General features: G+C 39.3%; 1 protein-coding gene across 1 annotated transcript; it reads right to left on the minus strand.

Annotated features, from left to right (window-relative positions):
* Nucleotides 1-9,623: 9,623 nt before the first annotated feature.
* On the minus strand, nucleotides 9,624-10,364 carry LOC106095190 (uncharacterized). The gene has a single exon (XM_059367167.1). It carries the CDS (start codon nucleotides 10,362-10,364, stop codon nucleotides 9,624-9,626), a length of 741 nt encoding a protein of 246 aa, XP_059223150.1.
* Nucleotides 10,365-14,647: the final 4,283 nt, after the last annotated feature.

Below are 14,647 nucleotides of genomic sequence, written 5' to 3' on the forward strand. Positions count from 1 at the left end.
ACACCCTGTTGAAGTAATAAAGAGTAAATACACCATAGAATTCGACTTACTTATATACAGCGGCAGTTTTTTTTTGGATTATGTCGTGTACGATGTTATGGGGATTTTTTTTGTCAATTTTGGATACTGGTGTTAATAATAACAACCTTGGCCAGATATCATTTAGCACATTTGGTTTTGATACTTCCTATGGAAAATATTGAAATGGAATACTGAAAAGAACTCATAGCCAAGAATAACGGGCTGTTCCAAATAATACTCTTCCAAAACCAGAATAAATTACCAAGTATCAACTTTGGATGTTAAACGATAGAAACCAAATAAGGTTTACACGATTTCTCTAGGCCGACATAAAGCTGCTTTGTAAAAAAGAAATACCTAAATATATCTTTGAGCATGTGTAGAGTATGTATAGAGTATGGTGATTCTGAATGACTTTTCAATGTGTAAACGAAAAGGCAAATTAGGAAATCATGTCAAAGTTTACTAACAAATCATGTACTAATTATCATTGTTCAGCATGGGTAACTACATTCTGCATTGATTAAAACTTAAGCCGAGGCCAAGACTACAATAGAAATGGCCGCAATGCAAGTCCCTTATTACACTTGGAACACAACAAAAAAGAAAAACGGAATAATGATGCCAGATTATAAAAGTAGAGACAAAAAGAGAAGGCGCGTGTATAGAAATTTTGAAAGTTTACATCGAAAAGTAACCAAACAAGCGGAGAAAAGTTTCCCACATTTTTTTTTTGTAAATATTTGGCTTACGATTACTCGTAATCCTTTTATTTTGATATAAAGAGTCTGCTGCCATACTGCTGACAATGAAATCCATCTACGAATGCACCAAAATCTAAAACTTAACCTAAACGCCTGAAATCAGAAAAAAAACATAAAATACATTTAAGATTTAAAGTAGTACTTTTCCTAGATTGGTGCCGAAGTCACAATTTTATTTTAGAACAACGACGTCAAAAACAAAAATGTTCCTTATCAGATTTTACTATAAGCCTCTGTACAACTAAAATCTATATATAATGGACATATTGATATCAAAATTGGCAAAATTTTTTGCTTGAATTTCTGTCGTTCGTTTTTTTGAGTTAATGCAACAAAGTAACATGAATCTTAATTTTAGACAAATGGTGTCAAGAGAAGAAATATTCTGCATCAAATTTCATAAAAGAAATATTCCTTGATGAATTTCATTAGGGGTTACCGAAGAAAAGAAAAGTATATATGTATGTAATATATAGGTAAATATCGATAAGCATATGTTTTTACTGATTTCTGGCGTTTAGGTCGAGTTTTGGTTTTTGATGTATTTGGAGACCTATAGTGGAATATAAGGACGAACATTTTTCGTGGAAAACGTTGATGCGCTACATCCCCAATTGAAAAGAGTTTTAAAGTCGTTTTTGAAAGAGCACTTAAAAGTCCAATTTAGCAAGTCACTTAACGGTTAAAATGTTCGACAATTTTTCCTAGCGGTATTTTCAACGCCGATACACGTGTCTTCTCTTTTAGTCTCTATTTTCATTATCTGTGCCATTTCCTGTTATTTTCGAAAAAGTTGAATTTTCTTCCATGGTGTTTGTTATGTTGTTTCCTTAATAAGATGTTTGTGGCAAAATGTTTTAAGTAGTGGTGGAATGGCAAAGATGTAATGTGATAACGACGATTGGCATAAATATCTTCTCAGGTATCCAGGTAGCCATTAAATCCCTGGATAATGTATTTCTGAATTTCAAAAACCGTCCTCGACTGTCACACATCTCTTTAAAAGATTAAGGTTGCCAGTAACGACTTTTGTCGAAGTCGAGGAAGAAGAGACTATAGAACATCTGCTGTGTGTGTCCCGCACTGTCAGTTAGGAGGAGCTCCACTTTAGGTTCTCATTTCTTTGAGAACTTGTCTGATTTTGCTAATGTGAACATTCGCATGGTGTTGGTCTTCATAAAGCGAACTGGATGGTTAATTTTAAATTGTGATACAGTTAAGCTCATATACAAAATTTCCCATGAAGGAACAGGGGATACTTCTCTCATATCAATGAGTTCAGTCCGATTAAAATTTAAGCTCAATGATGTTGAGCTTCTTAAAGCGATCTGGATGGTTCATTTTAAATTGTGATACAGTTAAGCTCATATACAAAATTTCCCATGAACATTTCATTAAGGAACAGGGGATACTTCTCTCACATCAACGAGTGCAATCCGATTAATGTTTAAGCTCAATGATAAGGGTCTCCTTTTTATTAAGTCAATGTTAAGTGGCCTCCTTTTTATAGCCGAGTCCGAACGGCGTGCCGCAGTGCGACACCTCTTTGAAGAGAAGAAAAGTACCTAACAAATGTTGTCAGCATTAGGAGGGAAACCCACCGCTGAAAATCAGTTTCTGACGGTCTCCACAGGATTCGAGCCCAAGCGTCCAGCGTCTTAGGCGGACATGGTTACCTCCTTGCTACGGTGGCCTCCTTTCATTACCTAGACAAAAAAAGTGATCTGAGCAAAATGTTGTGATTATTGGATACCAAATGCTATCTATACCTTGGGTACAAAACGCGGAAAGACGTATAGTCGGATTTGCGAACAGAAGGAGATGGCTAGACTGAACTAGGAAGAGTGACAAAAAGAGTTATACAAATGTTGAATTTGTGGTCAAATTGCAGACTGAGGAACGTCTGAGACTATCTGGCCTATCGAGACTAATTCAAACAAATAAAAGTGTACTAAGTTCGGCCGGGCCGAATCTTATATACCCTCCACCATGGATCGCATTTGTCGAGTTCTTTTCCCGGCATCTCTGCTTAGGCAAAAATAGATATAAGAAAATATTTTCTCTGCTATTAGAGCGATATCAAGATATGGTCCGGTTTGGACCACAATTAAATTATATGTTGGAGACCTGTGTAAAATGTCAGTCAACTCGAATAAGAACTGCGCCCTTTGGGGGCTCAAGAAGTAAAATAGAGAGATCGATTTATGGGGATTCAGACCATAATAAACACGTATGTTGATGGTCATGAGAGGATCCGTCGTACAAAATTTCAGGCAAGTCGGATAATAATTGCGACCTCTAGAGGCTCAAGGAGTCAAGATCCCAGATCGGTTTATATGGCAGCTATATCAGGTTATGAACCGATTTGTACCATACTTGGCACAGTTGTTGGATATCATAACAAAATACTACGTGCAAAATTTCATTCCAATCGGATAAGAATTGCGCACTCTATAGTCTCAAGAAGTCAAGACCCAAGATCGGTTTATATGACAGCAATATCAGGTTATGGACCGATTTGAACCATACTTGGCGAAGTTATTGGATATCATAACAAAACACGTCGTACAAAATGTCATTCCAATCGGATAAGAATTGCTTACTCTAGAGGCTCAGGAAGTCAAGACCCAAGATCGGTTTATATGGCAGCTATATCAGGTTATGAACCGATTTGAACCATACTTGGCACAGTTGTTGGATATCATAACAAAACACGTCGTGCAAAATTTCATTCCAATCGGATACGAATTGTGCACTCTAGAGGCTCAAGAAGTCAAAACCCAAGATCGATTTATATGGCAGCTATATCAAAACATGGACCGATATGGCCCATTTACAATACCAACCGACCTACACTAATAAGAAGTATTTTTGCAAAATTTCAAGAGGCTAGCTTTATCATCATCGATCATGTGGGGTCTCAGACGAATATTTCGAGTAGTTACAAACAGAATGACGAAATTAATATACCCCCATCTTATGGTTTAGGGCATAAAAAGAAAATTCGTATTTCGTTTTCCCGGGAGGCAGAAGTGGGAGACATTTATGCGTTAGAAGAGAATGAAACCTCGGTTTTCCAGATGGCTTCACAATGAAGTAAGGGACTGAATTGGAGATTTGCTCCGACCACTCAACATCCGTACGTGGATGAGACTGCCGGACGAGTGAACAGTCTTTCAAGCAGAGGTCTGTGCCATAATAATAGTAACAAGGGAAATTCTGGATTTCGCAGGATCTATATGGTTAATATGGCGGCCCACAAGGCCTGATGTTCTAAGAGAGTGGCTATATATGGCGTTCCCGTTTCCCGGTCACGATGGTTTTCCTGGAAACTTGAAGGCGGAAGAACATGCCAGCAATAGGTCCTCAGCAGGGAGCAAACCGTTCGCCGGCCTTTATATAAGCCACTTGTCGCCCTGGCCTACCGTCGATAGGAGGAGGATGACGAAACTGCTGCTGGTAAGAGGTCACTAGGTACTAATATAGGAATGCTAACTGAGTACTGTGCGATAGGCCGTATGGCCGTGCACATGGGAATTCCGCATAATGATTACTGCGGAAGTTGCCGTAATAAGGAGGAGGAGACTATCTAGTACCAGCTTTGTTTATGTCCGGGTCTAGAGGGTAGTCTCCTCAAGTACGTGGATAAGACGGAGTGGTTTCGACGAGGGACTTGATTAGATCCTACACAGACGGAGCAAGACCACTGAAAGGCACTCGCCGAGTAGATATTCAGATGAGAGCGGACCAATGTTTCTGGAATGCACATACATACGTGAGGGCGTGCCGGATAGTCGCTTGTCCCCGTCTCTCTTCTGGTAATTATTCTTTTATTTCCACATTTTACTCACTTTTTCTTTTCCTTTTCCGTCTACTCTTCTTTTTCTCTCTAGTATATCGCAATGGGCCAGAACCGGCCTCAGAGCGAACTCAACTTTCCATCGCTATCTATCCAATCAACCTTAACCTATGGTAAATTTTTTGAGGACACAGAAATTGTATTTTTCATCTATTTAAGGTGAAATTTAATAAAATAGTGGGTTAGAAAAAGCCTCTTTTATATACGTTCAAGGTGCAACATGATAAGGTTGTACCATGTAAAATCATCTCTCTATTTTAATTTTTAGTGGCACAGATATTTGAATGACATTTAGAATGATGGCCTTTCTAAGCTTTGCAAGGCCAGCCGCAGCAGTAACAAAAATCTATATCGCTGCAATTGTTGGGATAGCAATTGGGTCAAATCGGGCTATGTTTAGATATAACTCACATACAAACCGGTTTTCTTATTATACTTCTTCATCATTTCATGGCGCAATTCTATTCTGAATTTGGGAATATTTTACACAATGACCACCAAAATGTAGCCGAGTGTGGTCTGAACAGGTCCACTACTTGATATATCTCTCATACAAACTAGAGCTGGTAAGTAAAGACCGAATCGATTAATAACCTGGCACATACCTAATTTGATATAACCCGAATCTTGGGTACCCCCACCACCAACATGGATTCTGATTAAAATGTACCCTAATTAAATCGGGTAATGAATGAGAATCTCTATAAAACTAAAATAAGAGTTATAATAGCAAGCCGAGCTCCATAACTGTGATGTCTTTTTCGAAATACACACAAAATTATTAAAGATCAGGTAATCAAAAATAAGGGAGCAATATCAATATCTGGCTGCGTCTATATACTTCAAAGGCCTATAGGTCACCTGAGGCAAATGTATTTTAAGATAATTCCATCAAAAAAGCGATATTTGGTTTGGACACAAAAGTAAATTAATGAGTCTGGCCAGTCAGCCATGGTAGTTTTGAAGTAGAATGTAATTCTGCATCGATCGGCAGACTCAAAAATTGGAAAAATAGGCCTGTCTCATCGCATTTTAGGTGTTATAAAGAAATTCACTAGGTTCGATGGTCAGTAAAAAAATGCTCTTTGTGGGGTATTTTGGGAATGGGGTAAACCCTTAGAAAATTGGTCCCGAAAGTGGGTATCAATTCTTGCTCTACCCCCCAAATCCTTTCATTTAAGCCCCACATTGACATGGTCGGTAAATATGCCCGATTTAGGGGTGTTTTGGGGAGTGGGGTGATCCCCCAATCACTAAGCCCTGAAAATATAGCAGCAACGTGCTCTATTCTCATATATTTGAACCACATATTGCCATTGGCCTCAAGATTGGATATCAAACTCATTTTTATACCCACCACCAACGGATGGGGGTATATTCATTTTGTCATTCCGTTTTCAACACATCGAAATATCCATTTCCGACCCTATAAAGTATATATATTCTTGATCAGCGTAAAAATCTAAGACGATATAGCCATGTCCGTCTCTCTGTTGAAATCACGCTACAGTCTTTAAAAATAGAGATATTGAGCTGAAATTTTGCACAGATTCTTTTTTTGTCCATAAGCCAAAAAACCCACATTTATTATCGGATTTTGCTGAAATTTGGGACAATGAGTTGCCTTAGGCCCCTCGACATTCTTCATCAATTTGGCACAGATCAGTTCAGATTTGGATATAGCTGCCATATAGACTGACCATCCAATTTAGGGTCTTAGGCCCATAAAAGCCACATTTATTATCCGATTTTGCTGAAATTTGGGACAGTAAGTTGTGTTAGGCCCTTCAATGTCCTTTGTTAATTTGGCTCAGATCGGTCCAGATTTGGATATAGCTGCCATATAGACCGATCCTCCGATTTAGGATCTTAGGCCCATAAAAGCTACATTTATTATCCGATTTTGCTGAAATTTGGGACGGTGAGTTGTGTGTTAGGCCCTTCGACATCCTTCGTCAATTTGGCTCAGATCGGTCCAGATTTGGATATAGCTGCCATATAGACCGATCTCTCGGTTTTAGGTTATGGGGCGATAAAGAGCGTATTTATTGTCCGATGTTGCCGAATTTGGGACAAAGAGTTGCGTTAAGCCCGTCCACATATTTCTGCAATTTGGTCTAGATCTATCAAGATTTGCATATAGCTGTCATATAGACAGTTCTCTTGATTTAAAGTCCTGGCCCCATAAAAGGCGGATATTTAATCCGACTGCACTGAAATTTGACACACTGACTTATGTTATGCTTTTCGACATCCGAGTCGTTTATAGTTCAGATAGGTTTATTTTTAGATATAATACTAAAAAGTTGAATATTTCGTTATACGCAATTTAACAATGACTTGTACTTATTAGTATTTGGTCCAAATCGGAACATATTTCGATATAGCTGTTATGGGGCATGAGGAATGCATTTTTCACCGGATTTTGACGAAAGGTGGTTTACATATATACTGGTGGTGGTGGGTATCCAAAGTTTGGCCCGGCCGAACTTAAGGCCTTGTTGAAAAAGCCAGCTAACATGTCCGGTTTGGGGTTTGGCCTTAATATCGAATATCCACTGTCTTGAAGACCCAACTTGTCTTGGTGAGCAAATACGTCCAACTTGAGGGGTTGTTATGGTGGTCGGACGTCCCCTAGGCAGTTAGTCCCGAATGTTGATGTCAGATTCATGGCCTACTCCCAAATACCCTTCATTTGAGCTCCATTTTTCCATAGTCGGCCAACATGACCGGTTTGGGGGTGTTTTGAGGAATGGGGCGGCCACTCAGTGACTTGGCTTTGAATATATATACTAGATTCGTGTTCTACTCTAAAATACTTCTTTTTTGAGCCTCATATTGAAATGGTCAGCAAATACTTTCTATTTGGGTGGTGTTATAGGGGTGTGGTGGCCTCATAGACACTTTTCCCGAACATTGTTTCATTTGAGCGCCATATTGCTATGGTCGTAAATTTGTCTTCTTTGGGGAATGTTCTCGGGGAAGGGCGGCCCGTAAAACACTTGGTCCCGCAACTGGATATCAGATTCGTATTCTAAACTCAAATACCTTTCATTTAAGCCCCATATTGCCATCGTCAGTAAATAAGTCCTGTTTGGGGGGTGTTTTGGGGAAAGGGTGGACCCCCAGAAACATTGTTCCAAATTTGGATATCGGGTTCGGGTGGTCCCCCAAACACTTGGTCCAAAAATTGGATATCAGATACGTTTTCTATCTTAAATACCTTTTATTTAAGCCCCATATTGCCGTGATTGGTGTATATATATATTTGGTTGGTTTTGGGGTGGGACGCCCCCTAGATACTCCATCCGAAATTTTGATACCAAATTTTTGTTTGTAGGTTACTATAAGAGAGCACACAAAATTTCGCTTAAATGGCACAACCCATCTCCGAGATCTGGCGTTTCCGAAAGTTGTGGTAAGGGGAGCGTCCTCTCCCCGTTCAAATATCAAAAAATGTAGTACCCTATTTTCATCACGGGATCAGTGAAAATCGATTCAGTCCTTTCTGAGAAGGAACACACGAACAAACAAACACAAATTGATTTTTATACCCACCACCGAAGGATGGGGGTATATTCATTTTGTCATTCCGTTTGCAACACATCGAAATATCCATTTCCGACCCTATAAAGTATATATATTCTTGATGAGCGTAAAAATCTAAGATGATCTAGCCATGTCCGTCCGCTACAGTCTTTAAAAATAGAAATATTGAGCTGAAATTTTGCACAGATTCTTTTTTTGTTCATAAGCAGGTTAAGTTCGAAGATGGCCTATATCGGACTATATCTTGATATAGCCCCCATATAGACCGATCCGCCGATTTAAGGTATTAGGCCCATAAAAGCCACATTTATTATCCGATTTTGTTGAAATTTGGGACAGTGAGTTGTGTTAGGCCCTTCGACATCCCTTGTCAATTTGGCTTAGATCGGTCCAGATTTGGATATAGCTGCCAAATAGATCGATCCACATTCATTATCCGATTTCGCTGAAATTTGGGACAGTGAGATGTGTTAGGCCCTTTGACATCTTTCTTCAATTTGGTTCAGATCGGTTCAAATTTGGATATAGCTGCCATATAGACCGATTTCTTGATTTATGGTTTTGTGCACATAAAATGCTCATTTATTGCCCGATGTCCCCGAAATTTGGAACAGTGAGTTAAGTTAAGCCCCTTGACATACTTCTGCAATATCGCATAGATCGGTCCAGATTTGGATATAGCCGCCATATAGACCGATATCTAGGTTTTAGGTTTTGGGGCCATAAAAGACGCATTTATTGTCCGATGTCGCTGAAATTTGAGACAGTGAGATTGGTTAGGCTCTTCAACGTCCTTCTTCAATTTGGCCCAAATCGGTCCAGATTTGAATATAGCTGCCATATAGACCGATCTCTGGATTTAAGGTTTAGGGCCCATAAAAGAGGCATTTATTGTCCGATTTCGCCGAAATTTGGGACAGTGCTTAGTGTTAGGCTCTTCGACATGTTTATGCAACTTGGCCCAAATCGGTCCAGATTTGGATATAGCTGCCATGTAGACCGATATCTCGATTTAAAGTCTTGGCCCCATAAAAGGCGCATTTATAATCCGATTTCACTGAAATTTGACACAGTGACTTATGTTCGGCTTTTCGACATCCGTGTCGTATATAGTTCAGATCGGTATGCGGTATATGAGTAGAAGGTGTGAAATTTTCACCGAATTTTGGTGAAAGGTGGTTTACATATTTACCCGAGGTGGTGGGTATCCAAAGTTCGGCCCGGCCGAACTTAACGCCTTTTTACTTGTTATATATAAGAAAGTTTATTATTTATTATTTCGGTTCGTTTGCTAGTTATTAAAATTTTAATATTTTTCGTTTGGATAAAATGAGATACTTTTAAAATTATGGAAGGAATAAACTTTTAACTATTTATAGGCTAGTTGATATCGTTGACTTTTTTGAACTACCGTCAAGTGAAAACAATGCTTAACATCCAATACCATTGTTTTTTCCCTCCCCGTAGGTTCCAGTGGTCCAGGAGTCGGTATTCCAGGAGGCAGTACCAGACGTAACCGGCGATGGTTCATAGGCGATAGTAGGGACATATTGGGACTCTACAGACTTTTGTATGGTGAGCTGAATGGGAACAACTTGAGGTTGCTGGGGCTGGACTTGAGGTTGTGGAACGGGTATTGGAGCTGGAGCTGGAGCTGGAGCTGGTGCATAAGGGGCTTGCTTTTGTATAATCACTTGTATGGGCTGAGGTCTTGGTTGAGGAGCAGGTTGTACATATTGTACTGTCTGGGGTCTCGAAACGTAGACTGGCCTGGGAGGAGCAATGACCTGAGGTTGAGGTTGTGGCACCGTTACGTACACAGGCTTGGGTTGAGGGACTGAAACATAGACCGGCTTAGGTTGTGGCACGTATGTAGGTTGAGGCACGTATGTAGGTTGAGGCACGTATGTAGGTTGAGGCACGTATGTAGGTTGAGCAAATGTGGGTTGCTCAATGACTTTAATTACTTTGATAACTTCCGAGTTTCCAGTATAACCACCGCCATAAGTTTGAGCACCCCAGCCGTAATTGGAGCTGGTGCCAGTCCAGACAGGACGGTTATAGTTATACCCACCGCCAGAGCCTCCTAATCCTGTCTTAAAAAAGAATGCTTCTGTTGGCATTGCCACCACCGCTAGCATGGCAGCTAAAACACAAGCGTATGTTTTCATGGTAAAATTCTTTCGTATTCCCGAAATAGATACAACCGAATTGATGTTCGTAGACAACTAACTGACTTATTTCTCATCTCACAAGGCATTTATAGTCGTACTAAGTAAATACTATGGTTTAACTATTAGCCAACAATGTCAATAAGAATTTTTCTATATTTTTTATTTTATTTATATTTTTGTTTTGAGTGGGTATTACCCGCATTAGACCATCCCACTCATCCCAGTTTGGCAGTTATATTCACGTTGCGAATCAAATTTCTCACTTTTGTCATTTGTAGCCATTGAGAGGCAAATTTCCATACAAGCATATAAACTGCAGGGCTTATTAATTAGCATCGAATGTGGGAAATGTAGGATGTGTTGTACATTAAAGTTATAATTTTTTGCACACATTTTGCTTAGTCTGCAAAAGATCGATATGCCGTTTAATATTTTCAATTTATATTGGTTCGACACCTACGTTGAGAAGGTGGGGTCTTTCGCAGATTTGATTTCTGTTCGGGATGCATACAATTCGTGATTTACTTCTGATTACGAGAAGCGAAATTTTAAGTAGCATTTTTTGGTCTTATAGTGGCAACTTTTTGTTGGGAGTAAAAGAAAAATCCTGTGAAAACAAATAAAATTCTAAATGTAAATATCCTGTAAAGTTATAACGATCATCACACGAAACGCTCTCGTTCCATATAAAAAAGGTGAATTTCACGCAACAGCAGATCTGCTTGAGAAGTACAAGGCCAGTATTATTGACTGTGGTAAAGTGGAATAATTTCATATGGAACAGGAGGACAATAAATTTGCAATAAAAGGCAGAGATTATTATGCCCTACAATTACAACTTGGTGAATTTTTTTGCAACACCCAAAAGAATAAAAGACAAAGCTGATCGACTAAGAATCTCTCACCCATTCTCTGTCTGTCTGTTATTTTTTGTACAAAGTACATATCCCAAATTTGGTCCGATCTTCAAATTTCACACATAAATTGTATTCCTATTGAAATTAGAAGATATCGATTCATACTAGATATAGCTTCCATAAATGTATTCATCCGATTTGGAATAAAAGTGGTAATTTGTCAACAGATGCCCACGGAATTTGGGATGAACTGGCGAACTTCACAGACATCGGTTCATATGTATCGCCCTTTTACATTGTAATAGTAGCCCCAATCTTTACGAAGTCCAGCAGGTATAAATTTTTTGTTATTTGTAAATTTCCGCGGGTTTTCTTCAAAATCGATTAAAATTTCGACTTATTGGGTTGCCCAAAAAGTAATTGCGGATTTTTTAAAATAAAGTAAATGCATTTTTAATGTTCCAAAATATATATACATGTCGTCGGCGTAATGCTACTTTGTTGATTTTGGAGCCTTTGGAGATTAATAGAAACATATCTTAGTGCAAAGATCCCTGGAGATCGACTGTCTCGGTAATAACGTGCATGTAGTGTGTCCATTGAAACAGCCTTTCGCGATTTAATCGCCTACATAGTGTCGCAGATATCGATGTGTGGATGGATATTATTTTGTATCCAACAAAATGTTACAGCGAAAACAGTCGTCTTCACTTCACAAAATTTATTGAGAAATAAACAAGTAAAAGCGTGCTAAGTTCGGCCGGGCCGAATCTTACATACCCTCCACCATGGATCGCATTTGCCGAGTTCCTTCCCCGGCAGCTCTTCTTAGGCAAAAAAGGATATAAAAAAGATTTGCTCTGCTATTATTCTATTATTACATTTTTGAGACCTTTGTAAAATGTCAGCCAATTCGAATAATAATTGCGCCCTTTGTGGGCTCAAGAAGTAAAATAGAGAGATCGATTTCTATGGGAGCTGTATCGGGCTATAGACCAATTCAGATAATAATAAACACGTATGTTGATGGTCATGAGAGGATCCGTGGTACATAATTTCAGGTAAATCGGATAATAATTGCGACCTCTACGGGCTCAAGAAATCAAGATCCCAGATCGGTTTATATGACAGCTATATCAGGTTATGAACCGATTTGAACCATACTTGGCACAGTTGTTGGATATCATAACAAAACACGTCGTGCAAAATTTCATTCCAATCGGATAAGAATTGCGCACTCTAGAGGCTCAAGGAGTCAAGACCCAAGATCGGTTTATATGGCAGCTATATCAGGTTATGAACCGATTTGAACCATACCTGGCGAAGTTGTTGGATATAATAACAAAACACGTCGTGCATAATTTCATTCCAATCGGATAAGAATTGCGCACTCTAGAGGCTCAAGGAGTCAAGACCCAAGATCGGTTGATATGGCAGCTATATCAGGTTATGGACCGATTTGAACTATACTTAGCACAGTTGTTGGATATCATAACAAAACACGTCGTGCAAATTTTCATTCCAATCGGATAAGAATTGCGCACTCTAGAGGCTCAAGAAGTCAAGACCCAAGATCGGTTTATATGACGGCTATATCAGGTTATGGACCGATTTGAACCATACTTGGCAAATTTGTTGGATATCGTAACGAAACACGTCCTGCAAAATTTCATTCCAATCGGATAAGAATTGCGCACTCTAGAGGCTCAAGAAGTCAAGACCCAAGATCGGTTTATATGGCAGCTATATCAAAACATGGACCGATATGGCCCATTTACAATACCAACCGATCTACACTAATAAGAAGTATTTGTGCAAAATTTCAAGCGGCTAGCTTTACTCCTTCGGAAGTTAGCGTGCTTTCGACAGACAGACGGACGGACAGACGGACGGACATGGCTAGATCGACATAAAATGTCACGACGATCAAGAATATATATACTTTATGGGGTCTCAGACGAATATTTCGAGTAGTTACAAACAGAATGACGATATTAGTATACCCTCCATCTTATGGTGGAGGGTATAAAAAAAACTATATCTTTGTTATTACGAGATTATACATACAGAATCGAAGTATTCTATGTTAAAAATAAATTATATACAAAGTGTAAAAGGAGGTTTTAATTTAAACTTTTTTAAATATGACTGCTACAACTAATACTAGAGATGCAACGGCGAATATGATCAGGATATTGTCTAGGCAACATAATGGATTAAATATCTGTCATATTAAAGCCCAAAGCCTGAATAACAAGCTTGACGAATTCAAGATGATTTTTGAGAACTCTGCACAGAACTGATAGATTTCGTCGTGGGGGCGGAACCGTTCTGTATGTGAGAGACTACCTGAATACTTAGTTATGTATAAAGTCTAACCTATGTTTTTGTTGAGGTGTCTGCTGCCGATAACAAGCTCCTAGTGGGGTGCGTTTATAGACCGAACCACCGTTCGGATAAGCGAGATTTTTTCTCTGTCCTCGAACCTCTCTCTCTTACTTACTCAGACATTGTGGTTGCTGGGGACTTCAACTCTAACGTTTTACAGGACACGGGCTTGACGTTTGAAATGTCTTCCTTGGGGCTTTTGCCTGTCAATTCAACAATTCCCACGCATTTTTCCGCATTCTCCAGCACGCTTCTCGATCTGTACTTTGTTAGTGACACTTCTAAAGTCATCCTATATGACCAACTGACAGCCTCATGTTTTTCGAACCATGACTTGATCTTTTTATGTTATGAATTTGAGCTCACCAGGACTTGGGAAACTTAGTCATATAGAGATTTTGCCAGTCTCGACCATGATTTTTCGCTTTCGAGAGCTGCTCTTATCGACTGGGATCTGATATTTCGTATGGAAACTATCGATGAACAAACTGACTTTCTACAGAGGGATATTCGTGACCTGCAGGAACTTAAGGTTCCACTCAAGACTAGAGAAGTACCCTCCAGATCGAAACCGTGGTTTTCCCGGAATATTCGTTCGGCTATTCACGAGAGGAATATGTCGCATCGCAGGTGGAGACGTTTCAGGACGCCTGAGTTACATGATGCCTTTCGCTCAGCAAGAGACCACGTCAATAAGTTGATCAAGATAGCCAAGAAAGACTACTATTACAGACGCTTTAATTCTCCAATAGGCTCCAAGAGAACTTGGAAGGCTATTCGAGACATAGGAATTGGGAAAGATGTTCAACAAACTTGGACATCAATGGGCTTAATGATGCCTTTGAACCCAATTTCTATGGCTTCAATATCTCTCCCTCTCTCGATAAAGACTGGTTTTGACTTCAGCTGTATTGGTCCCGCCGATGTTCTTGAGTGTATCGCGACTGTAAAGTCTAACGCTGTCGGATCTGATGGCATTGATCCTAGATTTGTAAGACTCTTGTTCCCCCTTATTATTCCTCATGTAACCTATGT

Source organism: Stomoxys calcitrans, chromosome 4 (genome assembly GCF_963082655.1).
Source record: "Stomoxys calcitrans chromosome 4, idStoCalc2.1, whole genome shotgun sequence".
Lineage (NCBI taxonomy): Eukaryota > Metazoa > Arthropoda > Insecta > Diptera > Muscidae > Stomoxys > Stomoxys calcitrans.